This window comes from Strix uralensis, chromosome 20 (assembly GCF_047716275.1).
Source record: "Strix uralensis isolate ZFMK-TIS-50842 chromosome 20, bStrUra1, whole genome shotgun sequence".
Classification (NCBI taxonomy): domain Eukaryota; kingdom Metazoa; phylum Chordata; class Aves; order Strigiformes; family Strigidae; genus Strix; species Strix uralensis.
In genome coordinates, this window is record NC_133991.1 from 9,639,060 (window position 1) to 9,664,147 (window position 25,088).

At 34.8% G+C, this 25,088-nt stretch overlaps 3 protein-coding genes across 4 annotated transcripts in view; 1 reads left to right on the forward strand and 2 right to left on the reverse strand.

Annotated features, from left to right (window-relative positions):
• Positions 1 to 1,952: 1,952 nt before the first annotated feature.
• Positions 1,953 to 11,982, reverse strand: ASPA (aspartoacylase). Of its 2 annotated transcripts, none has more exons than XM_074889927.1 (7): positions 11,920 to 11,982; positions 9,960 to 10,222; positions 7,281 to 7,476; positions 6,043 to 6,136; positions 5,159 to 5,266; positions 4,133 to 4,242; positions 1,953 to 3,597 (listed from the first exon to the last, which is right to left on the reverse strand). In XM_074889927.1, the coding sequence occupies exons 1-7, from the start codon at positions 11,980 to 11,982 to the stop codon at positions 3,385 to 3,387; spliced, it is 1,047 nt and encodes a 348-aa protein (XP_074746028.1). In that variant the 3' UTR covers positions 1,953 to 3,384. The 2 variants fall into 2 exon arrangements, with proteins under 2 accessions (XP_074746028.1, XP_074746029.1); XM_074889928.1 differs by lacking the exon at positions 11,920 to 11,982 and adding an exon at positions 11,442 to 11,510.
• A 2,326-nt stretch (positions 11,983 to 14,308) lies between these two features.
• SPATA22 (spermatogenesis associated 22) lies at positions 14,309 to 19,467 on the forward strand. The gene is made up of 8 exons (XM_074889929.1): positions 14,309 to 14,351; positions 14,747 to 14,875; positions 15,584 to 15,638; positions 15,774 to 15,869; positions 16,914 to 17,268; positions 17,590 to 17,716; positions 18,591 to 18,688; positions 19,063 to 19,467. The coding sequence occupies exons 1-8, from the start codon at positions 14,309 to 14,311 to the stop codon at positions 19,246 to 19,248; spliced, it is 1,089 nt and encodes a 362-aa protein (XP_074746030.1). The 3' UTR covers positions 19,249 to 19,467.
• A 768-nt stretch (positions 19,468 to 20,235) lies between these two features.
• Positions 20,236 to 25,088, reverse strand: part of LHFPL7 (LHFPL tetraspan subfamily member 7) — a 65,649-nt gene continuing 60,796 nt past the window's right edge. The window contains exon 3 of the mRNA XM_074889930.1: positions 20,236 to 23,512. Coding sequence (XP_074746031.1) covers positions 23,286 to 23,512 — 227 coding nt within the window. The 3' untranslated portion in view covers positions 20,236 to 23,285. The remainder of the gene's footprint in view (positions 23,513 to 25,088) is intronic.

The following is a 25,088-nucleotide window of genomic DNA, read 5'->3' on the forward strand; positions in this document are numbered from 1 at the left end:
ATGCTGAAAGCTTTGTTGATATTTTGGACAGCTGTAACCAGCTGGAACACAAACTTTCAGTAACATGGTCTGATGACTTTAACCCATTTAATCAGGGCAGCTAAGCTAAAATAAAATGGACTATTTCCCTGGTTCAGTTTTGAGCCTCTTGAAAACCGTTGCTGTCCAAGTTTGTGTGATGCTACTCAAACTTGGCTCTAGACTCTTTACTAGATGAAAAAGGTCAAATGTGAGATATTTCTTCCTTTTGTGGAAAATTAAGATCATCGTGATCCCAATCTGCTGTCTTTTGGAATCTCTTAACTCATGAGAAACATTTTGTACACTGAAAAGAGTTAAGTTCTTCTCGTGGAGAAAAGAAAGGCATTTCAATTCTGAAGACTACTAAATGAAGTATGTTATTTTGAAATAACAATGTTCTGGATACATTTGAAGCTTTTGTATCGACTGTCAGTGTTATTGGAGGCTTGATCCTGCAAGTTGAAAGCCTCTTCAGGTCTCAGTAGCTTTGCCTGATCTGTTTTCCTGTATGTAATCCCTAGGGTATAATGTGGTGTTACTGCTTTTTATTTATTACTATGTATATACGCCTTCCCGTAAAATAATAGGGCAGAAACATAATTCGTGATGGAGAATATTTCCGAGTTTGTTCCAGTCACAAGGTCTTCACTTTTCCTATTCAGCTTTTCTATGCTGTTGCATCTCGCTGCATAAAAAAAAGTCATCACATCAGAAGTTCTTTGAGTTTAAAAGTAATTTCTATATTCAACCACTTCAGGAAAATAAGAAGTCAGTATTTCTTCCCAAAACTAACAAAATAAGTGAAATGCAATGCAATTTCAGACTCTTAAAAGCTTTAATTCAGAGGACTTCATAATGCATTCGTGTAGCACTTATTTCACTACCTGTGATGACCTAGTACTATGAATTATATTTTTAGTTTTTTATGTGTGTATATAAAAAGAAATATTCTATGTACTTTTAAATTTCAATGAATACATTATGTGTCTTCAGTGTCATCGGTTTTCATCATGTATATTCATTTGGTGCCTGTTTTAAAGGTGCTGCTTAGGAAAGACTCAGGTGAATTCTGTTCTGCGTTTGAATGATAATATGAATTGCACTGGATTCTTACAGCTAAGCCTGCTGTGGGCAAAACGATCCAAAAGACTTTCTTAACACAGAAGAGAGCATGAGGGAACTCTCCAAGCGGAAAGGATAGTGCAAAGCTTTGTGCAGGGATGGTGAACACGGTTCTCGCTACCCAACTGGTCTTCTGTAGATGCCGTATCCTGTGTTTCCTACCACGTATGGAGTGGATGGATGGGATCAAAATGAAATCTTCAGTTATGTTTTTAGAGGGCATAGGAATTTGAGGGGAAGGACACTTACGTGTATCGTTAGACCAATGTAATGTCTGAGCATTGTTTGGCCTTCTTAGTAGGATATGTGAGTATGAGAAGAAAAATTCCTGTGGTCTTGGAATCTTTCAACTTTGCTGGTTAATTTTGCATTGAAACTGCCAACACAGAACATTCCCTTAGGACTATGTCGTTCCGTTTGTATTCTTTTCAGTGCCAGTTTTTGTACAAAAAAAATACCTCTTCATGTATACTCAGGAACCAGAATAAAGTAGCCTGTGCTGTACTCAGTGTTGCTACGCATAGACTTGTCACTGAAAACAAGTTCAGGTATCTCTGCGCTGTACTGAGGTCACTCTGTAGGTGTAGCCATAAAACAGGGAAGGCACAAAAAAAAGTAAGGAATGTGCTGTGCCAATGTCCAGGTACAAAACTGTATGATAAAACTGAGGAGGAAGCTGGGGGGTTGTTTATAAAAGTTCTTCACTGAAAAAATACCCTCCTTTTGTGGCCACAGAGCCCTGCACATGTGCCGTTTCCTATCTCAAGGCTCTTATCAAGAACACTATGAATAATGACTAGAGCAGATAATTCTGTACTTTTTATACAATGTTTATTTAAATTAAAGAAATAAAACTTGTAATTCAATAAACATTCTGTCCTGTGTTTTCATTTTATTGCCATAGGAGTTACACAAAGCAAGGAAAAAAGGATTTTGGCTTAGTAGTAAATAAGGAAGACATCACTTTTCAAAAGATATAATTTGGGGGTTATCTAGACAATAAATCTTTCAGTAAATAGCTAATTATTGTATCCTTTTGGAAAGTTCTTAATGTTTTCTCTGTCCCCACTTATTGTCAAATATGTTGAAAACTGTAAAAAATTAATTAAATCCCCGTTTTCTTTTCTTTTTCAGCTACTGTGACAGGCTTTCTCTATACAAATACAGAACAAGTCACTCTCAAAATTCTGAGAAGTCTCCCCATGTGGAATTCTTTTTAATTTCCATTCTGGAAATACTTACTCAGGTATGGTTCATGCATTGCTCTTCATCAAAACCTGAGTTTGCCGCCTTCACTGAAAACTTTTGGGGTACAACAGTTCATTAAAATTTTATTTGGAAAATGTTATATGCAGTAGGTGGATACACGTAGAAAATTATAAAGCTATAAACTTCTCTTGTCTCCATTGGAATAGAAACTTTCTTCAGAAGTTTTGCAGGATAAGCACATCTTTTTCCTGAATTTGAATATTGCTCCAGTATGTTTCCAACTACTAGATACTTTCTCAATTCCAACATTTTTGTCTTTAAATTAATGTTAAATCAGAAACAGCTTGAGTTAATCTTGCAATACTTTAAAAAAGCTTTAAAAAGTGTATTTTTCTTAGAAATCATATATTTTTAGCTTATTTTTATCTTTGTAAGTATAAAAAGAAAAACAAAACAAACCCTAAGGCTTCCACTTCAGCGCAGTAGGGGTTAGTCACAAATGCAGATAATATAAAAGAATTTTAATATACATACCCTCACTGTGTTCCTCCCTCCCTGGCTATTCCTTTGTCTCATATTTTGTACGTTTCTGCATGGAATTATTTTCAAGGATCACCCCATTTTAAAAAGTGTTGGTTATTGGAGGTTTGGGGTTATAAAGTAGGAATGTTGTAATTTTTTTATATAATGTAGTTTTGTATATGAGCATCTTTCTATATGATGCTGGATATAAGTTTGATAGCCACTAACCCATATGTGGTACATTGTTCATTTTATATAGTGTGAAATAACAATCTTCATAAAAATAATATTTATTCTTTGCATCTATAGTAATCTATTAAAACAAGTAAAGAGTAGTCATAATCAGCATTATGACAGTATGTTTCATCTTAAAAGTGCTCTGCAATGTTAATTAAATTACAATTTAAAATTAAATTCTGCATTTATTTATTCCATTAATTACTACTGAATGACACTGGATTTCACAAGAGACGAAATCTACTTTTTGTATTGAAAATCTGTAATAAGCTTTTAAGAAGTGTTCTGGTCTAAGACTGAGGATCTGATGTGTTTTGCAGTGAGTTTCATTTTCACTGTTTTTACAAAAGCTTGCTTCTTTTCATAATATGCAGCTTCGTTAATAAATGTTGGATAGACTGTACAGTCCCCTTTATATGCAATTACTTCTCCATCAAGAGTCAAAAATAGAGGATCGCCATTGTTCAGTGGCTGCCAGTCTTGATCCTTAGAGAAAGAAAATAAATAGAATATATTTACTTTCAAGTTTTTGTATATCTCATGTGATTTCTGAGTTTATGCTCCATAATTATATTCTCTCCAGTTTATGGCAAAAGCTTTTCAAAGGATTCCTTTTAATCTTCAGTAGGTAACTTCAGGTTTCTGGCCCTCGTTTTCAGAATTCACTGGTAATGGTGAACTAAAAGGAAACTGCATATGCTCACAATTGATTAAAAACAGAACCTCATTTTAGAATTCAAAATTAGATGTATGTTTTAGAATATAAGCTATCCTTATATGAGAATATAAGATAGCCTTTTTCTTTTCAGTTTTAGGTTTGAAAGTGGTGTTAGATTCAGTGAATCCCAAGTCAGTTACTGCAATACTGTATGACCTTAGTGACAGAACTTACTATAGGGAAGGTTTAAAGTATTTAATACTGTAATTTTAAATATTTACTATTAAAATATACTATAATGTAGCAAAAGCAACAAAGGAATACTGATAAAATGTCGCAAATGGAAACAATTTTAGAATTTACCTGCAGTTTAGGGTGAATAATAGCAATAACTTCATCATTCTTATTCCTGGGATAATCTACTTTCTCCATTATTTTAAAAACCTCAATTGTACATGGTGGAAATTCATTTCCTAGAAAGAATAAATGTAATTTAATGTCAAAATGAACAACTGCCTGTTAAAAAGAACAACGCGTTATTTATTCTCTTGAGAATGGCTTAAATCAGGTTGTACCTTGTCAAAGTTTACATGCTAGCGATTAGCTCATATATCATAAAAACGTCTAGCTCCAGACTTTTTGCCCCCTCAAACCCAAATTGCAGAAAGATGGTCCAGTCGTGTATTGTAGTATATGAAGCCCAGATCTAAATTTGCTGCTAAAATGTGACTTTTCACTGTATACTTAAAAAGATATATTTTATAGATGAAGAAATGACTGAAAGGCCTGTGTTTGATAGTGCTGCACAACACAGAATTATATCAGTGTTATTTAATCTTTACATTCCAGCACAATGGAGATTCTGACATGCACAGCTATATTCTTTTCCTTCTACTTCCAAAAAAAGCCCACTGACAAAATGTACTCTAACAGAATTTTAAACACCTATTTTTGTCAGTATGTATTTTAGGTAATACACAGGTATAGCAAAATCTTACAAAATTTGTTGACTGTAATTTTAGATAACAATGCACAGAATGCATTAAACACTTCTTAGTATTAATTTATGTATGTTCTTCATGTACGTACTACTATAAAAATATTGTTAGCTAGTATTTCAGATTCTCAAAGCAACTGTAAGATAAGATCACATATAGTTATTGAATCTTCAGAAAGAGGAAATACCCTTAAAGATACCCAAAGGATCTATACAGAAATTCTAACTTTCTGATGCCACACTTAGGTGGTCTAGAGAACAATCTCCTCTGCGCCCTTTTACCTGTTCAACTGTAAAGTGTTGTAGCCCAACCTATTTTTAAAAAAAATATTCTCCTGAAATAGTCCACTGATATGACACAGGAAGCTATATTCTCTCATTACTTACTCTACCTTCATTAAAAAGTTGCACAAAATCAAGGCCATGTTTGACAATCTTCCTCATTTTGTCCAAAATATCAGCTCTAACAACACCCTGTGGCTGGGGACCCACCTCCACACCTGTTTGCAGATGAAGGAGATTATTAATATAGCCATAATATATCACATGCTTAGATTACACAGCAAAAAAAGATATCTGATTGGGTCTGTGTTTTATGTTGAAGAGGAATTGTAAAGCACAGCATTATGCAATTTTTAAGGCAAGCAGAAAATTTAGCTCACCAGTCAGGATCAGTTTAAAGAACTGTATGTACATTTTTGAGAGTGCTACTAGGGTAAGGAAAGGGTCACTACATATATTAGTTTCTCTTATTCTTTTCCTCATCCTATCTCTCCACGTTGCATTTTAGAGAACTCATTGTTTAATATGAAAAGCAAACAAATGATTTTTTTCCTATGGTTATGATTCCATAAATGAAAAAATTAACCACTTCCGTACAGAACATCATTTCCCCCTTCCTTTATTGTATCTTCTCTTTTCCTCTTCTTGTCTAACAACCAGTGTTTCAGCCAAGGCTTATTTAGAGGATATAAACATTTCCTTTCTGAAGCTGTTACTTCTTTGTTATCCTCATGCATTATAAATATTTTCTGCAAATAGTGGGTTAACTGAGTTTAAGAATTTCCATCTGGTTTCTGTATTTTGTAAGCCAAGTATAAATCAGAACTCTTCAGAAGAAGAGATAATCATATACATTTGATTTGGTAAATATATTGTCAAATAGCTACTGGTGATCAGAGCACTCTATAACATAACAAAATAAGCAGATCTGGAAACTGGCATATTTTAAAATAATTTATCGTGGGTTAGAATAGTCTTTATTTTTCATATTTACCAACAGGATGCTTTGCTACAGATCGAGTTGTTGCATATTTCAAGCTAGGATGTTCAATCAGCAAAACAGGACAGCGTTCTGGAGCCAAAGCGTTCTGTGGAGATTGTTTAAAAAACTCTTTGTTATGCAAATATTTTAAAATGTTGTGCCACAAAAGATTACTGATGCAGAAGTGATTTACACAATGTCTTCAATATGTTGCCTTTATTTCATGGCCCTCAAAGAAGTAGGACATCTTTAGAAAACAGACAAAGCTGTATTTGTTGGTCTCCTTTCTATTAACTCATGCCAGGCATGCTCCACTGAACTTTGCTGTCTCCTAATATAACTGAACACAGTTCGAGTCTTAAATTGCTAAGAAAAATCTATTTATCAGTGTTCCAAAACTTAGAATCAAAATACTGTAAAGCAGATTTCAAGTATTTTTTTGTGTTAGACTTATGATTCTCTTATGGGGACACAGACTGTGAATTAAGCCTTAGTTTAACCATTTTTTGACACAGGAACCTATTTCAGGCCTCTTTCCTGATGACTGCCTACCATTGGCTCTTCATATAATTTTAATCATAAGCTTTCTATATCTTCAAATATTTTATAAACATTTAAATGGGATAGATGTAATAAAAAAAATCAAATGTTAAAATATACCTTGTTTCTAAGGACAAAAAATTAAAATTCCACACCATTGGCCTATCCTTGATTTCATCAGTCATTGTCTAGGTCACTAGTACTTCAAGCCAGCACTTGTGCAAACCTCACTCTACCAATACTTATCAGCTTCAGGAACAGCAGAATTAAACACCTTCTAAAGACATATCACTATTCCTATAAATACTGATGAAGGGAACATTTGTCATTACCTAGTTCTGTTATTTTGTACGTATCTGTATTTCATAAAATTAGCATGTGTGACCCAAATTTATCTAAGTTCCTGACAGATCAGTGTGAAAGCAGATTAAATTGCATTCATTTTCATAGCTGTTATTCTGAGCACTCCTCTTTGCCCATCAGTCTTACTAACACTCGGTGTGTTAGTAAGAGTTCAAGTTGGAATTACCTGATATTACAATCAAATTATTAATTATCTCTGATTTTAAAAAAGTCCTATGAGTGATTAAATATTTTAAACAGTTTTGCAGAATAAAAAATAGTATATTTAAAGAAACTACAAAATAATATATAGTAATACAACATTACAACTAAAATCTATTTTAATAGTTCATTTAAATTAGTTTTACCTTGATATAATGAAACATTTGAATTGTAAAGTCATCCCTGGAGTTTTCAAGAATAAGGGTACCACCCATGTTAGAAGTGGTGTTGTGAAGGTCAAAAATAAGGTCATACGCATCATCACTACCTTTTGGACCAAATATATGATTGATTTCCTGAGCCCTTCTCACTTCATATGGAATATCTTCCACCACTGTCCTGCTGTTAATATCAGTACAAAGAAATTAGTAAACTCATTCCATGGCTTTACAGTCAACAAAATATGTATCCCCTTTTCTTTTTAATTCCATAACTGACTGGAGTTGAAATCAGCTATTTAATTACCAGACTGTTAAAACTTGATGAATTTGTGCTCAAAAAAAGCAAGCATGATTGTTAAACAGGTCTTACTATCATGTATCTTGTGCAGATGGGTAGTAAGCATTTTTCGATCTGATTTTAGCGGGAGACTATTCTCTCTTATTTCTTTACATTCAAAATTTTCCCCTATGCAGAAAACTAACTCAAAATTTATCAACCACTTAAACCACTTCCAAGACTGGATCCACCTCCTACTGAAGACAGTATTCAGATACTGGTCCATGCCCTTTTACTGTGGACATCACTCACAAGGTCTTTTGTAACTTGCTTTTTTTCTTGCCTTCTCGTCAGCCTTTTATAGTCTATTGTTTTGAGCTGTGCTGACCCTCAAAACTCAGAGAAGATTTTGCTACTTCAGATATATTCCTCTGAAGCTTCAATACTTGTAATCTCAGGTGACCATGTCTGTACTACGCTTTAAAAAAACAGTCTTAGCCTAAGGAAAGGTCTGAGATCTGCTTCCTGACTGTATAAGGGCTCTATAGGAAACTGATGTACAACATAAAGACATCTATCTTACATCTTAACAGTGTACAAAGCTGCTGCAGGTTCAGGCTTGTTCAACAAAAACAGCAAATCTAGTTTTGATGACAAGCTTGGGATACTACCCAAGTACAATATAGACACACCTAATATCTTTGGCACTAAATTGTTTTCTTTCTCAATACATCTCAAGCTTTGTAATATTTTAATTTTGTAAGAAGTACTGGTATTAAGAAAAATTTGTTGAATACTAAACACCTTACTAACTGCATGGATATTTAAGCATTAAAAGAGGTTGCTGAGGAAAATTATGGGATCACCACTGCTGGAGTATCAGAAATGAGAAGACATAATCTATTAGGAACGTCCACATGTCGTTGATCTACTGGTGGGATGTGAGGTGGATTGCAATTTTTATGTGAGCCCCTTAAGCTCCTTTTTCTATTTTTATGATTCTGTGTATCACATAATCTACCTTTGTATTCTTTAGTTCTGTCTTTGAAATTCAAGGTTTCCTCACATAAGACTGTTAAATTAATACTTCTTATTGAAGCCAATGGGACTTCTACAATTACTTTCAGTAGTATCAGGATTTCACTCCCCTTTCTCTTATTTTGTAAAATCATTTGTAATCTTGAAGGGTCTACACTTAAAAGTGATCAGGTGAAGGTAGTCCAGTCAGTAGTGTTGTGACAGGACTGGGCAGCTTTACGGAGGAATATTAGTTAAAAAATGAAGACAACCAGCAGGTGTCTTATTCTGCTATTTTTTCAAATGTTCTGTTTTATGTTCTATGAAACATAAATTGTTCTATTACTTAAAAAATGAAGACAACCAGCAGGTGTCTTAATCTGCTATTTTTTCAAGTGTTCTATGTTCAAAGCAGCTGAAAACAAACAAAACCACTTTTTTTTCCCCATACATTTGTCCTAAGCAAGCAATTAAAACAATGGCCTCAATACTTATGTGTTTAAAAGTCTGTTTATCTTATATATAATAATTAACAACAAAATTCTAAAATTAAAAGCCAGATGAAAAGATATGCAGGGTAAGAATAACCATGTTTACAAGATATATGTGATACATATTTCAGTCACATTCACCTTTACCATTAAAACCTTTCTGAAACATAATTACCTGTTTAGCATGCAACTATACCAGGCATAAGAATGCTTATATGGCAAAGTACACCTCTGGAATAGATGTCTCAAAAGCAGAAAAACATAAAATCCCATTAAAAGTGTAAAATCAATTACTATTTTACAGTAATTATAGATTGTATTTCTTCTAATAGAATAAGTCACTTAAATTATTGAGACTTTTGGCTATCATTTTGCCATAGAATACATTATTTTTAACTTAGCTAATTTCAAGTTTTCATCTTTTACTCTGCATAACTGAAATGAAATACAATTCCCTGATTTGTATGCCATTCTTTCAGATGCTCAGAAGTCTACCCTTAATTTGCTTTTATCTGCTATCTTCCTGCAAGTATAATTGTATTCAGAAGAGCTCCAGAGCTGAATTGCACAAGTGAGAAGTAATGACTTTGCAAATCAGAACAGCACTACTTAAGTTTACACAAATACAGATAATCTAATTTAAAATTCTGTGTTTAAGATTATGTGTTGGTTTGAGACTCTACTAGCAACAGTTTTAAAATTAATTTGTTTACACTCATGCAATTTGTTCTTTTGGGTTAAAGGTCAGTAATTTCAGTTATGTGACTGCACAGTTAAAATAGTAGTGGAACTTGTGTTAACATTTTAATCTGGAAAGGAATCTCCTTACAATTTTGAAAAACAGAAAAGTAAAACAACAGAAAGTACAACGGTTCTTACCCAAGATTATCAGGGTCAAAAACACGGTTCAGATCACAGTCAATGTATCTAGTACAGTTCTTCACAGCTCTTGGGTTGGTAAGAAATGGTTTCACTTCCATTCCTGTTCTTTGAATCTCAGCTCCATTCTCTTGCCAGTGCTTGACCAAAAATACCCCTGATAACTCATTGCCATGAGTTCCCCCGAAGACAGCAACCCGTCTTACCGGAGGTTTATCAACAACGGAAGAGGAAGTCATGCTTTTCAGCAGCTCTAAGAATTGCTGAGAGCAAAACAGAAAATAATGATAAAGTAAAACTTTTGTCTCCAAAAAAAATAAATATTCTATTTTAATAGGAAATTCTTTAAGCCTGTTTAGGTCAGATGTGAATGAGAGTGAATATTTCTCTAACAGTTTTCAACTCCCCTCGTGAGGCAGGGAGTTGCTAACCTGACACTCCTCCCTCTCTAGGAGCCCTCCCCTTCATTTACTATATTTAGGAGTATCTCCAAGTCTGTTAATGGTACTGTTACACAGTTCAAAAGTTAACTTCTCCAGGCAATCTCTATTAATATATGATATATAAGTAAATCTTGTACTACTGACAGTATGAAAAGGCTTTTTTAATGTAAACTTTAATAATGCACTTAAGTATCTCTCACATTTTTGCATTGCAAACTAGGTGTAACAAGTATACTCATGTATGTTTGAAGTTATGGAAACATTATTGTATACAAGGGCAGAATTATTTGAAGTGAGCAAAACCAGTAAAATATGAATCATATCTTGGCTTCAGATCAACACATAATGCTGAAACATCAAGTACTTTCATCTAAAAAAACCAAGAACAGCTGAGTTCCTCAAAGCATGTTGTTGCTTGTGTGACCTTTTTTGTTTTATAATATCTGAAGAACAGTGATTAGAAGGAACACTAGTTGAAATTAAAGTGTAATTTATCCATGACTGACTTACCTAGTGTTCCTGGCTCTAGTTCTATCTTGGGATCTGCCAACACAGACCTCTAACACATCGAAACAACTTTGCCAGTGACAGCCCTTTTAACTTCTGCAACTCTTATTAAAAAGGAAATAGATATAGACCACAATGGGACAATAGTTGTGCCCTCCCCCCGAAAAAACCTTAGTCAACAACTTGACTTCTTCCATTTCCAAAAGCATTCAGATAGGCTTCTGAAACTTAAGCCAAAGAGCAGCCAAAACTTCCATCATGAGGATCAAAACATTTTGAATAACATTTAGAATAAAAGGTCTTAAAAACAGAAAGTAAGTTTTACTGCTGTAAATGACAGAAGTATTTGCAATCAGTATCCAACACATAAGTGTAAAAAATGTTACATTCCAAGGGAGTAAATATTTATTCAACAGTTCCTTTGTATTAAGATTATACTCAAGTGACGGAGAGAGTATTTGGCTAGTGCCTGGAGGAGGCTTTGTAACACAGGCTGTAGGTTCAACAAAAGAAAGCTAAACATAGGACTTACCTAGACAAGTTTTGCCAGTAATATATTTCCTACAAAAGTTGCTCTCTATGTTTCAGCTTATGCACACAGATTTGCTGAACCTTACAGAGAGTTAATACAGAGCAACTGTTTATTTAAACACTCAACTGTATTACTGCTGTACTTAGAAGCTGTCAGATATTTAATCATAGTAAGTAATTTACTAAACAAAGCAGTAAAGTTGTATTTTACAGCACTGGACAGTCTGTACTGTCCTTTGACCCCAGTCTCTTTAGCAGTGGTGCCAAAACAGCTATTTACACGCTGCCTGAAAAAATGACTCATGCTCTGAATCTTGGTTTGCTGAATTTAAACACCACAGCAGTTTGAAAAGTAAACAGCAAAATGCAAACATGCAGTGCTAATACATATCGTTTATCGTTTAGTGCTGGTGGTACTGTAATGGTTTTAATTCCTTGCAAAACACTGAATGAAATACAGAGATCGTTTGTGTACTTACCTCATTTAACATGCAAGAAGTTTGTCTCCTAAGAAGAGCTTTCTTAGGACAGATACAGTGCATTTCCAAACATAGTTTAGCAACTAAAGCCACGGAGGCTTCTTTTATACTCTTAGAGCAAGTTAACTTCCAAACAGCTTTTAACTCCTGGTCTCCCAGGATATTACAAGCACCCACGAATTTGTGGCATAAGTGCAGACACTTGGAAAGTTTTTAGTCTTCTGAATTAAACACCGGGACCAATCCCTTATTCCTGTGCTTTGCCAATACTTACACTTTGAAAAATTATGGAGGATATTTAGTTTATTAAGAAATCAGATTGCTGTTATGTACTACATACAATGATCTGGTAGTGCACCTGGAAGCTTAGAATTCGTGCCATGAGGTGAAAAAATATGCAGTAATAAAGCATAAATGAAGTCGAGCTGTCAAAGTCTCAAAGATATATATATATATATATAAGAAGTGTAACGTGGCTTGTCAAAGCCTTCCAAGACTGAAGAAAAAGGATTACAAAAAAAGGACAGGCTCCAATCCTGCTGGGCGCCAAGGTTTTAGAGAGGAACCAGACCTAAGTTACACGGTTGAAAACAGCCATGTGTAAAAACCCAGAATAGTGGTTGAAAGAGGAGACACAGGGTAAAGAATGCTGATAGTTTTATTAATATACATGTTTGTGTTCACACATTTGTGAGTATTCAGCTCCTACCCCAGGTTCTCGACGTGCTGAACATGACACCACGTGAGCCAGGTCCACGGGTACGGAGAAAATTAAATAAATCCTACAGAGGACCCCTTTAATCGTTCCTGCGAGCTGCTCACCTTCCCGCCCTCTCCCCAGCTTGGGACCGGGACCGGTGCCGGTGCCGCTGCCCGCGGCCTCAGCGCCCCCCCTCACCACCGGCCTCCCGCCGCCAACTGCGCCTGCGCCAGCACCCGCGGGGCAGCGCCGCCGCCTGTGGGGGGCGTGGCCCGTCCCTTCCCGCCCTTTTCTCCCTCCCTCGGGCGCGAGAGCGCGGCCGTTGGGGCCGTTGGTTTTGGAGGGATTCGCCTCAGCCGTCGCGTTGAGGCTCCAGCGAGGACTTCAGGCTCGGGTAGCGCTGCCGTGGGAAGTGCTGTGGAAGCTTATGCTGGTATCTCCTGTTCCCTATCCTTAGCCTACTTTTTTCTTACAGCTTTAACTCTGGGGTTGGTTGCTTATCCTCAAGAGAGGGCAGAAGGCAAAACAGTAGCCTAAAATCATATGCACCCCCAAAACTGGCTTCATAAGCTGAAATATAGAATTCATGGTGGTTTATTTTACAAGTATATCACTTACTGGTGGCCATTAGTTTTCATAGTGCTAGCAGTGCAGTTTAAATCATGTAACAGCAGTGAACCAGAAGCTGCCTTAATGTCACATATGCAATTGATGTGTATCACAGAAATAAAGAGTAAATTGATCTACTGGTTTAGCTGTGGTAGACACTTGTGCTTCATTTTTACCAAGATCTCTAATACCAGCATATGGTTAACTGCCAGATCAAAACAAATGTAGAAGTAATGTTTTACATTATTTATATACACAAGTATGTGATATTATTCATATGCTGGTAAAGGCAATATGCGCCAGTAACTAACTGTGGTAGAAGAGCAACTAAAGCTACGCCTCAGTCTGTGTAGTATCCTTGATGTGTACTGTAATACAGAGACACTTACTATAGAAGTAGATTATTCAGGAAACAAATACAGCAAACAACCTCTACCTAACATGCTAATATAGACTCCCTTTTCCTCATAATATTTGACTGATAATGGATTTTTTGACTTGTGAAGTATTTTATATATGAGGAAATTGGCTAAAGGTTTTAGATCTGTACCATAAAGTACAGAAAAGAAGTTTATTTTTTGAAGCGTGACACTTCTCACAGAATAGTTAAATCAGGTTTTATTCAAAGCCATGTATGTTGCCATCACACTTTGCAGCAATGGATAAGTATGCATTTTCTATTAGTATTCTATTTTCAGGAATTAAAAAATATCCCTTGTATTTGGATATATATATATGCACTTTTAAATTCAGAAGTGAATTCTGTATTTTTAAAAAAAGTAGAGAATACAACTTTTACGTCAAAAACATAATCATTTGGGCCCTTAGTCTGCAAAAAGCAATTGCGTGTTACTTGGGTACTTGTGGATCTTCTAAATTCAGTACAACTACTTGCATGTTTTAGGCTTGTGTCTGAAGTGTGATGTGTGTCACGTGTACAGAGTTAAGAGAAACTGCCATAAAAACACATAAAATTTGGATGTCTTTACAATATGAGTTAGTTTACTTTGCTTATCTAACTTCCATACAGCAAATTTGGAGTAATCAATACATTGTTGCCTATTAAGTTACTGCAAAGAAATGAAAAGGAGTCTAGCTGACACTTCAACTCGCAGCACAGCAGGTACCATCCATCCTTTTGTGCTTTACCATTCATATCTCACTATGCTTTTATAGATATATCTCTATACAAACACACACACATATGCAGCACTCAGTCATAGACGCCCCATTTTCTGAGTGGACTCAGATGGGTTATCTGTTTTATTGCAGCACAGGGCAAGATTTTGAATGGAGGCAGGGGATGGTCACTAAGGGAAATGTTTCATTTGTGGAATTATGTGCAGGACAGAGGGGTGGGAATATAAATTCTGTGAGGCGGTGGCTGGTCTGTTACATGTTTATGAAATGTAATTCTTTTGGGTGATGTAAAACAATTGTTAAATTATTTACATATTTTAAGCGTAGATTGTGTATCCTTCTGTTATTGGTATAGTATTATTTGAATTTTAATTTTAGGTTGTCTGCCTGTACCTCTGTTCAATCAGAAGAAAAGAAATAGACAGCCCTTCACTTCAAACCCACTTCAAAATGAGCCAGGTACCAGTTCTGGGACTTGGACTTACAATATTTCTCCCACATCACTTGGTAAATAAGATGTATTTTATTTTTTTAATGGCTCTAAATCCAAATCTTAACTTTATGGTTGTATTTTATTAAATTAGACATTGTCTTTATCAAGAACTGTATGCATCCTTTATGTTTATTTCTGAAAAGTTCATTATGTAAAAAATGTCCTCCAGGAAATTTCTTTCTCCTCTATACAATTGAGCTTTTTATACTTTGCGCCTAGAGGGAGTTTGACTCTTTGTGTGTTAGAGGATGAAGTAGCACTGGCATTTAAATAGAGTCTCTTGAAACTCTGACCTTTTGTTTTCAGTTGATTTCAATCAACATTCAAGTCCTGTGTTACAAGAAGAAACATTTATAAGATGTCTTTCTTGTAATTCAGAAGAGAAATTCTGTCCTTCAAATTGTGCTTGGAAAGAATGATGCAGAATTCTGCCTTTAGTGCTTTCATTATGTTTTACTTATAATAAAGTTTAAAAGTTTACTTATAATAAAGTCTCTGTGCTAATAAGTCTAATGTCTGTAACTTAACCAACTTGTTAGAAGTTGCCTTATAATTACAGATATCAAAGGATCACTTTCCCTTTTTTTTCCCCTTCTCCTTCCTGTGTGAGACTATTTGTGGAACATTAAGCAGATAAAGTAGTTGGAGCCCTAAGCAGACCTATTGCCTTTCAGTCTTTTCAGTCTGTATCCATATTAAATCCTTTGTCTTTTGAGAATTAGGCTGGGGAACTGCAAACCCAGAAGTGGCTGAACTAGAGAAAGCAGCAAACAATGGGTATGTAAAAGCAGATTATTTGTTGCTTAATGATTTTTATTCGGGTACTAATTGTTTCACAAACTATGATCCCTGTGTCTGTCTTACAATAAAGCTGCTGCTATGTCACTGATACTTTAAACTTATCTTTGAAAGCCAAACAGAACATCAGGTGGCTCCTTCCTGTATGAAACCACCAAATGCATCAAAGTCTGATTTAGCAAATGCTGGAAAAAACTTGTATGCCTGCAGGTTGGTGGAGTCTTTAATTTTTATTATCCTTCCTTAACCAAAATTATTCTCATGTGAAAATATATCTTACATTTTTCTATATTCTTGTAGCATTCAGAGACACCCCTTTAATTTTCAGATCGCTGTAGCCCTAAATGATTACTTTGTGCTTATGAGCCAAAACCCACTGAAATTAAGTATCTTTCCAGTGTACCTAATGAGGCCTATTAATTAGACCTAATATCTAGCCTTATTATCAGGCCTAAAATTCAGTCTTACCGTAAAAGTTGATTGGATTTTGCTGGTCTTAGATGTAAATTTTTGAGATTCTCCTTTACTTGAAGTTTTGCCCACTTTCAAACCAAATTTATTAGTAGACTCAAGTAGATTTCTATCAGTGTACAGTAGAGCAATTTTATATCAAAACATTTAATCAAAACTGAATATAGTTGTGAACTCTGTGCTTTTATAAAGCAAGGAAAAGTTTACAGATTCAGATGCACAGAGCTGGCAGGAAAACTTCCAGCAATGTTGTAAGTGTCCTTTTTCTCTCTTCTCTTCCTCCTATTCCTTTCCAATGGCAAAAAGAGGGTGAATGTTTCAAACAAGTGCCTTCAAAGGCAAAATGGAATGGAGGTGGAAGGAATTTCTGAGCTGCCTTTGTAAAATGAAGGGTGTTAGAAATAATGTCAGCACTAGAGTTTGTTGTGAAATTCTCTGGTGGTACAAGAATTCGGAAATATCACTGTCAGAAGAAACTTTGCTTATTTTATTTTAGGGTTATGGAAAAGATGTGAATCTTGGCTCAGGAAGGATCCCTTATACTGGGCAGGACAATAAATAAGCAAGCTTTTAAGGCCTATTGAGTTCAGCTGGGTTTAAGCACAGGTGTGATCACTGTGCTGTATATGGAGAAATTTAAGTGCACACTCAAGTGCTTTGAATATTTAACAGATGTTTTAAAAGCTACAACAACAATGCATAGATTTTATATACTTTAATTACATATCTGAGTATTCAGAGTAGATATTGTGATACTGAACTATGTCTAACGTTGTACTGCAGGGCGGAAGAGAAGGCTCCCAGTACTAAAGTCTGGAACAGAAATGAGTATACTCCTTTAACTAACACAATAGATTCAAGATATGATAGTGGAATTATTCGAAAGTTTGAGAGCCTTTCAAACAGCTTGAAAACTGTTCAGCAGCAAAAAGCCCCTGATAACCGTAATTCATCTCAGTTTATCAAAACAACAGAAACCAGCCAAACATATACATCTAAAGGACAATGGCCACTGAAACCGAACACTGTTTCAAGAAGTCAGCAGGATCATAGTCTGGCATATAAGTTTAACCACAATATTCAGCAAAATAAAATGAATGAAAAGCAATTTGATCGTGTTCCAGAAAACAAAACACAGGTAATGGGAAGAATTAATAGGAAGATACAATGAAGAAAACAATAAAGAAAATTAAGGAAAGATGAGGTTTTTCATCAGTCCTAGCTGCCTTAGTAAACCCTTAAGTTTCTGAAAATTTAGAAATGAAATTTTCATACTATAATAACCTACAATCCTCAGCATGATCCTATCAATTGGCAGGGAGTTGTTTGTACAGTCTGAACAAATATTCTAATTTTAATGTAAATATTGGATACTTAACATAATATATAAATGCCTATGTGCCTTTTAAAGTTGCCTGAGTGTGTATCTCTAACTTGAGTTTTCATCTTCCTCTGAAAGGTAGTTTCATCATCCCAATTAAAAATGAAAGAAAAAAAGAATTTACGAATCATATCTGCAGTCATTGAAAGCATGAGGCATTGGAGTCAATATGCTCATAAAACTGCACTATTATTTGAAGTTTTAGGTAAGCATAGTAGATTGTGCTATAACTGATAATAATAGTAAGACAACGGCCAAGAGAAAATGTCATTAACTGTAGGAATGATAGCTGAAATACTTAAAACCACAAAATACTGACAGGACAACCATGTAATTTTCCTGCTGGGAGATCCATTCAGCTATCAAAGGTGACTAAAATAGGAACAAAATTAATAATACAGTTATCCTCCAACATTTAAGCTTTTTCTATCCTGTTTCTTTTCTTTCCTTGTTTTTAGAATGTATTAGAATAAATTTTCCTATTAGAAATGAACCTTCTGTAGAGAGGTACAGTTTTACAGTAATTTTTAATACAATTAATCTGAGAATAAATTCGAGTCTGGAGTACTTCTAAACATAGCTGACTTTTAGTGTGTTTCACTTTGCTTTTTAACTGATGTTATCTGAGAAATGAACATGCAAAAGACTGAAATGACTGAACTTTAAATCAAGGTGAATAAGAATATACAATGTAACGGCACGTCAGAAAACTATTTTTGACAAGGTTGCAAATATTTAAAGTTGGTTTGCGTATGAAGATCCATAAACCTTAAAGAGAATTGTGTTGTGCTCTGCTTAACAAGAGAATGACCTGTTTACAGTGATGGTTATGAAAACCACGTTTGGTCACTCAGTTTAGAGAGACATCATACACAATTTCACGACTGAAAGACTACATAAAGCCCATAATTTGTATTGGAGCTTCCTGTGCTGTCAGCACAAGATCTCACAGAAAGCTGCTGCTGACTTGATATATCTTAGTGCTTTTGTGTAGTAAATGTTGTCATGGTATCTTTGTATATCATGCTTAGTACTGCTTTGACGTTTACAGCATGATTTATTTTTGCTAAATGGTATAGGCACACTTGATTCTGCAGTCGCACCTGGAGCATATGGAGCAAAGTATTTTCTTTTGAGAGATGGAAAGGAGATTCTGCCTTGTGTATTTTATGAAATTGTAAGTATTTGTGGTACATAACACAGACATCACTAGCTATAATCCCTTTTATGAAGACAATAATATGTTGCTCTGATAAAACAGAAAATTACCGTGTAGTAAAAAGGAAAGCTGGATGCTTGTACCTTATTGTTCCCAAACTGGTCTAGAGCCAGTCATTATTTAGGTATCCCTAGACTTCTGTTTCAGCAAAAATGGTGGGACTTTCAGTTCAGCTTCTAAGTAGATAATAGCAGAAAAGCTGATGTAAATTCCTTCTGCGTTTGATGTAGCCTTCAGAAATCCACTAATATCTAACAGCTGGACGTTTTCGAAGCTTTTATGGTAGAAAGGTGATATAATTTTTTAATTTGTTTATTATGCTTTTGATGAAGGACCGGGACCTTCCAAGACTAATTAGAGGTCGAGTGCACAGGTGCATGGGAACCTATGACACAAAATGGAACATTTTCAAGTGTGTCTCTGTAAGACCAGCAACTATTCAAGAACAAAACACTTTCCAAGATTTTGTTAGAATTGCAGATGTTGCAATGACAGCATATGTAAAAAACAATGAATGAAATTTAAAAGTAGAAATGGTTGTCCAGAACCAATTTTCACTAATCGTTGCCCATAAAGGCTGGACATCCTAAAGCATCTACCAAAGCTAGTGCTGAAAATCTGATTAAATAATTGAAAATATCACTATGTTGTGTTATCCAACAAATGTTATTAACAATGTTTTGATTCCACTATTACTTTTCATAGCTTATCTTTCCCAGTTAAATACACAATGACAGGGTTTTGTTACATAGTAGATTAGATTTTACTGGAGAAATTCTGAATTAAAGTGTTTAAGTTTTGCAGTAGTCCAAGTGACTTAGAAAAAGATCATCAGTACTAATTCAGGTTGCCATTGCTTTTCATTATCTTCAGTTTCTAGAAAGTCCTTCAAAATGTTGACTATATACTTTTGAGGAGTATTTGGTTAGAGTTTAATGGCTAACAAACACCAACAGAGTTCTCTCTGGCTCTGTGTATTGCCTTAAAACTGCTCTTTGGTAGCAAGTAAGGAGGTTCTCTGTATTCCACTTCAATTCCAACTAATAGGTTCCCTTTCCTTTGCTGGATTACAAGAACACATGTAAAAGCTTTTCTAGAAATGAACATAATAAATACTACAGAAGGATTTCACAGGATGCAGCTGTATTCATATTGTCCCCATTGATATCTTATCTGATTCATGTTTTTTAAAAAATAAATAATCAGTAGAACACCTGTATAAAATAGCAACAGCCCCCGAAGCTGTAGGAAAATTGCTCGAGGACACAGAGGAAGTCAGAGAGAAAATTATCTAAACACAGAACTTCCTTGCCTTTGCCATAGAAACATCTTTCATGAGGGATGGACCATGTACATGTTTATGTGTTGTTGCCTTCAAACATTAACTTTCATAGATTATTCCTGCTGTTTCTATTTCCTTTTCCCCTTAGCTAGTTCCCCTACTTCAAAAGCTTTGTAACAGATCTGTTGGGAGTTGCAAAATAAAAGCGTTATCAAGAAAATGGTGAACACTGTGATTTTTTTTTTTAATTTTATTATACAGTGTTGGCAATTGGAAATTTCACATTTAAAATAATTGAAATATTGTATCCAACAAGTCAAATACAGAAAACAGTTAATATTCTAAAAAGGAGCCAGCTAGTCAACGCAGAAACACATTAATGGAAAATACAGCTTTTAGTTACACTTAAAAAATTATATATTTAGAATAAAACTTGAACCTGGTCCAGTAAATCGTTTGACTTGTAACAGGAAAACGCTTTTACACATTTTAACGCGCAGACAGTCTTTATTTAAAAAAGTGATCTGTCAGTGTGAGCACATGGATTGTGAGCAACACCCCCCCTTAACGTTCCAGTTCAGGACCTGAAGTACAGGCTTCATTAACTTTGTAAGAATCACTTGCCTTATCATCTCTACCTTCTGTGCTAAGCTGGTTCTGAGAGTGGGTGTTTCATGGAAAGTTTTGTCTATCCAGTTGTTGAGGTCATATACATCTATTTGATTTCTTTTATATATTATAAAATATTAAAGAAAGCTCCAAATGGAAGCATTAGCTTAACTCATAAAAGGTGCAGAATATTACAGAGCTTGATGGTGTTCACAACAGAAGTTGAGTTTTAAGAAGTAGAGGATTTGGTACAGCAGTGTTGTAAATTGTAAGACTCCATTGTAACAGTAAATTAAAACTACGAAGGAAGCGTCAGCTGTGGGACCAGACCTGCCAGCAGCACGCAAATGTCGTTGTGCTGCTGCCTGCAGGTGGATGATTGAGGGGTCCAGTTCTGCTCATGGGAAAGTTACGTTAAAAAGGAGTGACAGGAATGGGTCAGTTGTGTCTACTAGGTATGTTATGGCTGTTAACAAAAATCTAAAATAATTTTACTTTCAGTAAGTGTTCAGATCTTTGCAAAAAGAAGTTTTCTACTTTACACTAACAAATCACTTTTTCTAGTGAAACATTAAGTGAACAGTCGTAAACGTTACACAAAACAGAAAAAACCCTACATAATACAGTTTATACACATCACTCAACATTTTTCAGTTGTTGCTCGTTTTGTTTTTTAACTGTATTGATCCTGTCTTGTATAATGGTTCTAGTGTAAAGGCACAGGTTGGTTAGGAAAGAAAAGCCTGCATCTCTGTCTGTCTACTTTGCGGTGATGATTTTACATGTTGTTTGCTATTCCTCGTTTCTCTGACTCTTACATGAAAATTATCAATTTCAGTCATTCATTAAAAAAAGTGTAAAACATTACTGAAAAGTACATTACAGAAGTGACTGAAATTTATTCTTCTTACTTTAGAGGCATTCCTTCAACCCATTTTGTTAAATATTTGGAAGATTTAATTCCTTAGTCACTGTGAGCAAAAACGCATAGCATGTGCACGCTCTCTCTCTGTACTTAATTCTACATTGAAATCTGTATTTTCAAAGAATAGTAATGGAACTTGCTAAGTTTATGTGCAGAATTTGCTTTTAGAGTGCATGGAAATGTAACAACAGACAATTATTTTGGAAAACAGTGCAATGTTCCATTGAGTTTAGAAGGGTGAGGAATGTAAACAAGGCTGCAGAAGTCTTTGACATTTACTAAAATAACACAGTGATTGTTCTATCTGTTTGCATTTTCTTATACATCCTCATCATGTCTCTGTCCCTTCATGTACATTTTCCATTAAAAAAAAAAATAATTCAGGAATCAGTTGGACTCAGCTAAGTGAAGAATAATAAATTTGATCACTTGGTTTGTGCCAAAATACAAAACTAAGAAGTACAGCTCTGAATTAAATATAATCTATGTGATTATTTCTTTTTTAATAAATAATAGAAAATAAAAGATGAGAATAGAATTAGAATTCATTTTTTATTTTAAATGAAAAACATAGTGGTGGGGTGAGATTAGAACCCAATGTTTCTTTTGCTTAAGGCAATCAAGTGCACTTATTTCAGTGCTTGATAGTAATGAATTGAGTGCTATTGTGGAAATCAGTCTTTGCAAATTTCACATACAAACCCATGAAATCTGGCCATTTGCTAGTTCTGACACGGCATCAGATTCTTATTAATCGTGTTCAGTAGCACTTCACTCTTTTTTTTTTTTTTTTTTTAACAATAATGGGCTCTTGATAGTAATGGAAGTACTAGAATCTAGTTCGTTCTGGTTTGTATTATCACTACTTCCAAGGGCCATCGGGCACATACATTTTTGTAAACACATTTTTCTTTTACACCTTAAAAAACAAACAACAAAACCCGAAATCTACAGTTGTAATAGTTCAAATAATTTTGTAAAAGTCCACCTAAAATTATAATTTAAGAAATACCGAAAGCAAATTCTTAGCTTTTCTTTTTCCTGTTGTTAAGCTATTAAATCATCATGAAGCCTTTGGAAGTAGTTAGGTATCTCTCTCTCTGGAAAAAAGTAATGAAATTTTATGCAAGTCTTCATGAAGATGACTCTAAATCTTGAAGATTAGATCAGTATTAAAAAGTGTGCTGACAACTTACAATATGCAGGTGCTATGAATACATATAGATTAAAAAGAAACTTTTTTCTCGTATACAATTCTTTTTAGATATCAAGCTTAATTTTAGGCCGTGGCTACTAGTAGGCGCTTTTTCACTAATCAAAATAATTGTAACAAAATATCATTATTGATTTTAAAATTATTGGGTTCATAAAAGTTTTGACATCTAATAATATATAAAAAGTGAATTGAAGCTTTTAAAAGACTTAGGATTTTGAGACACAAAAGAAACTGGGAGGTAGACAGATGTTTTGAGGATAAACAGATTTTTTTGTCTAAGGCATTATGCCACTACATGTTTAGAGCAGTATAAAGGCTGCTGACTAGTCTTATTTCAATTCCAGAGTGTTTGCTGCTCATACTTACGGAAGACTATCAATGCACTTTTGGTCTTTGTGAATCTGACCTTCTCTTCCCCATCTCCTTTTTTCTCTTTAGCAATACAGCTAAATGGAAGTGCTATAATAATTTCTGCCCATTGCCTGTAGACAGGAATGTTCTGTTCTTAAACAGTAATAAAATACTATAAAATAGTAGGTATTGGAGTTGGAGATATGTGCTCTTTTGGTGCATATTTTGCAAAGAATGGTAAAAAGACAGACAACATGACCCCAACAATTGCCAGCATATACCCCCAGCCAATCTGGCAGTCTCCTGCATAGTAGATGTCTGAATTCTCACAGAATCTCTTCACAGTAGCAGAGTTGAAACCAAAAGGGTAAACCAAAAGCCCAGAAGCCATTATGAACACTAGAGAGGAGAAAAAAAACACAACAATTATTATTGAACACTTAATTCCTTTGAAAAAAATTCCTTCTTTTAGAAAGGCAAATATATGTTATATTAAAATCAATGGAAAAAGTCAGCTTAAAATTTATGATTGTCAGATTATCTTCCTTTTCATAATTACCTCTTCTGGACTGCAGTATCATAACATGGTAGCAAGTTGGCATTGGGATTTTTTCATGAGAACTCTTGCCCATTATATCACTTCAGAAACGTTGTAATCCAAATTATGTAGTCATTTAAAAAGTAAGATGATTCAGATACAGTGGAATCCAGAGGAGAAGAATTTCTAAGTTTGCAGATTCCAAACCGGCTTGATTTTCTTCTCAATAGCATTTTTGTACTTGAGACAAACAATTACTGTGTTCTGCCAAACAAAAACTTTCAATGAAAGAGTTTAAATGTAGCTTTTCAGATTCTGCTGATTAGGTTCTGATAATGTAAGCACTTTCTCATTATTCTCATTATTACAAACCCAAATTGTTTAAAAAATCCTGCATTTGACCCAAAGATCATGAGACAAAAAACAATAGAATCTGTCTTCTTATTATTTAGCTTTTAGCATTGGAGTATTTCAGTATATGTTTTTGAATTCTCTCTCTAAACTTAAGGATTAGAAAAATTTTTGACCTAAGTTTGAGACCTAAAATATTAAGACCTAAAGTTCCTATACTACCTAATTTTGACAGCTTGGGCTCCAAAAATACACAATAAGTGAAACAGGACATGTTGTAGAAATCTAAAGGTTCACTCCGTAAAGGCGGAGTTAAAGTAGCAGAAAATCTCTCCCAGTGAGACTTTTACTCCTTCTAGCCAAATACACCAGCAGATTAATCCAGTGCATAATGAAGAAATAGGTCTAAAATACAAGCAACGCTTAAGCCATGTCTTGATGTTGGAAAGCCAGACCTGCAATTACACTGTCTGTATTATCTGTTAGCTTTTAACAGATTTTACTGTCTTTAATGAATACATGTTATATTTAAATATCATGGCTTATGCCATTAATTTAATGAACAGCAGAACCACTTTTCCAGCTTTGAAAATAAGACTTCCCAGGGTATAAATCATGCCTATGATAAAGATGCATTAAAATACTCCAGGTACAGTTCTCGGAGCCTGTTTCTGCTCATCTTGGAAGTCGAGAGGGGCTGAGCTAGGCTGATGAGAAGGGTTTTGCCATCCCAGCTGTTGTGTATAGGAAAGAACACCAAGAAACCATTTTTCCTTTTCTAGCCTTTCTGCTAATGACAAACCACAGTATTTAAAATCTATAGTGTCTTTTTAAAGACTTTATTTTACGTACCAAAAAGATACCACGAAACAGTCCCTTTTCCTACCTTCCCATTCTTCCAGGATAGTGTTTTGTTCAAATTCAGGGTAGATTGTTAGTGATTCAAGAATAGTGGTAATCAGAATTAGCTGTTATGTTTGAGCTGATAGATAGCCAGCAAACATTAGGATTATAAAATAAACACTACATGCTATTCTCTGTATTTGTAATTGCCTTTCAGGTAGGGCATGTCCATATGACTCCAAT

What these genes read in the sequence shown, in the direction of transcription:
- SPATA22 (XM_074889929.1), top strand. Translation starts at nt 14,309, where the DNA reads ATGAAAAGGAGTCTAGCTGACACTTCAACTCGCAGCACAGCAG. An exon ending in TATTTCTCCCACATCACTTG is followed by an intron (nt 14,876 to 15,583) that starts GTAAATAAGATG and finishes TTTGAGAATTAG; the next exon opens with GCTGGGGAACTGCAAACCCA. An exon ending in CTTGTGTATTTTATGAAATT is followed by an intron (nt 18,689 to 19,062) that starts GTAAGTATTTGT and finishes CTTTTGATGAAG; the next exon opens with GACCGGGACCTTCCAAGACT.
- ASPA (XM_074889927.1), bottom strand. Translation starts at nt 11,982, where the DNA reads ATGCACTGTATCTGTCCTAAGAAAGCTCTTCTTAGGAGACAAACTTCT. An exon ending in CTTCTTGCATGTTAAATGAG is followed by an intron (nt 10,223 to 11,919) that starts GTAAGTACACAA and finishes TTTTGCTCTCAG; the next exon opens with CAATTCTTAGAGCTGCTGAA. An exon ending in AAATGTTTCATTATATCAAG is followed by an intron (nt 6,137 to 7,280) that starts GTAAAACTAATT and finishes CAATCTCCACAG; the next exon opens with AACGCTTTGGCTCCAGAACG.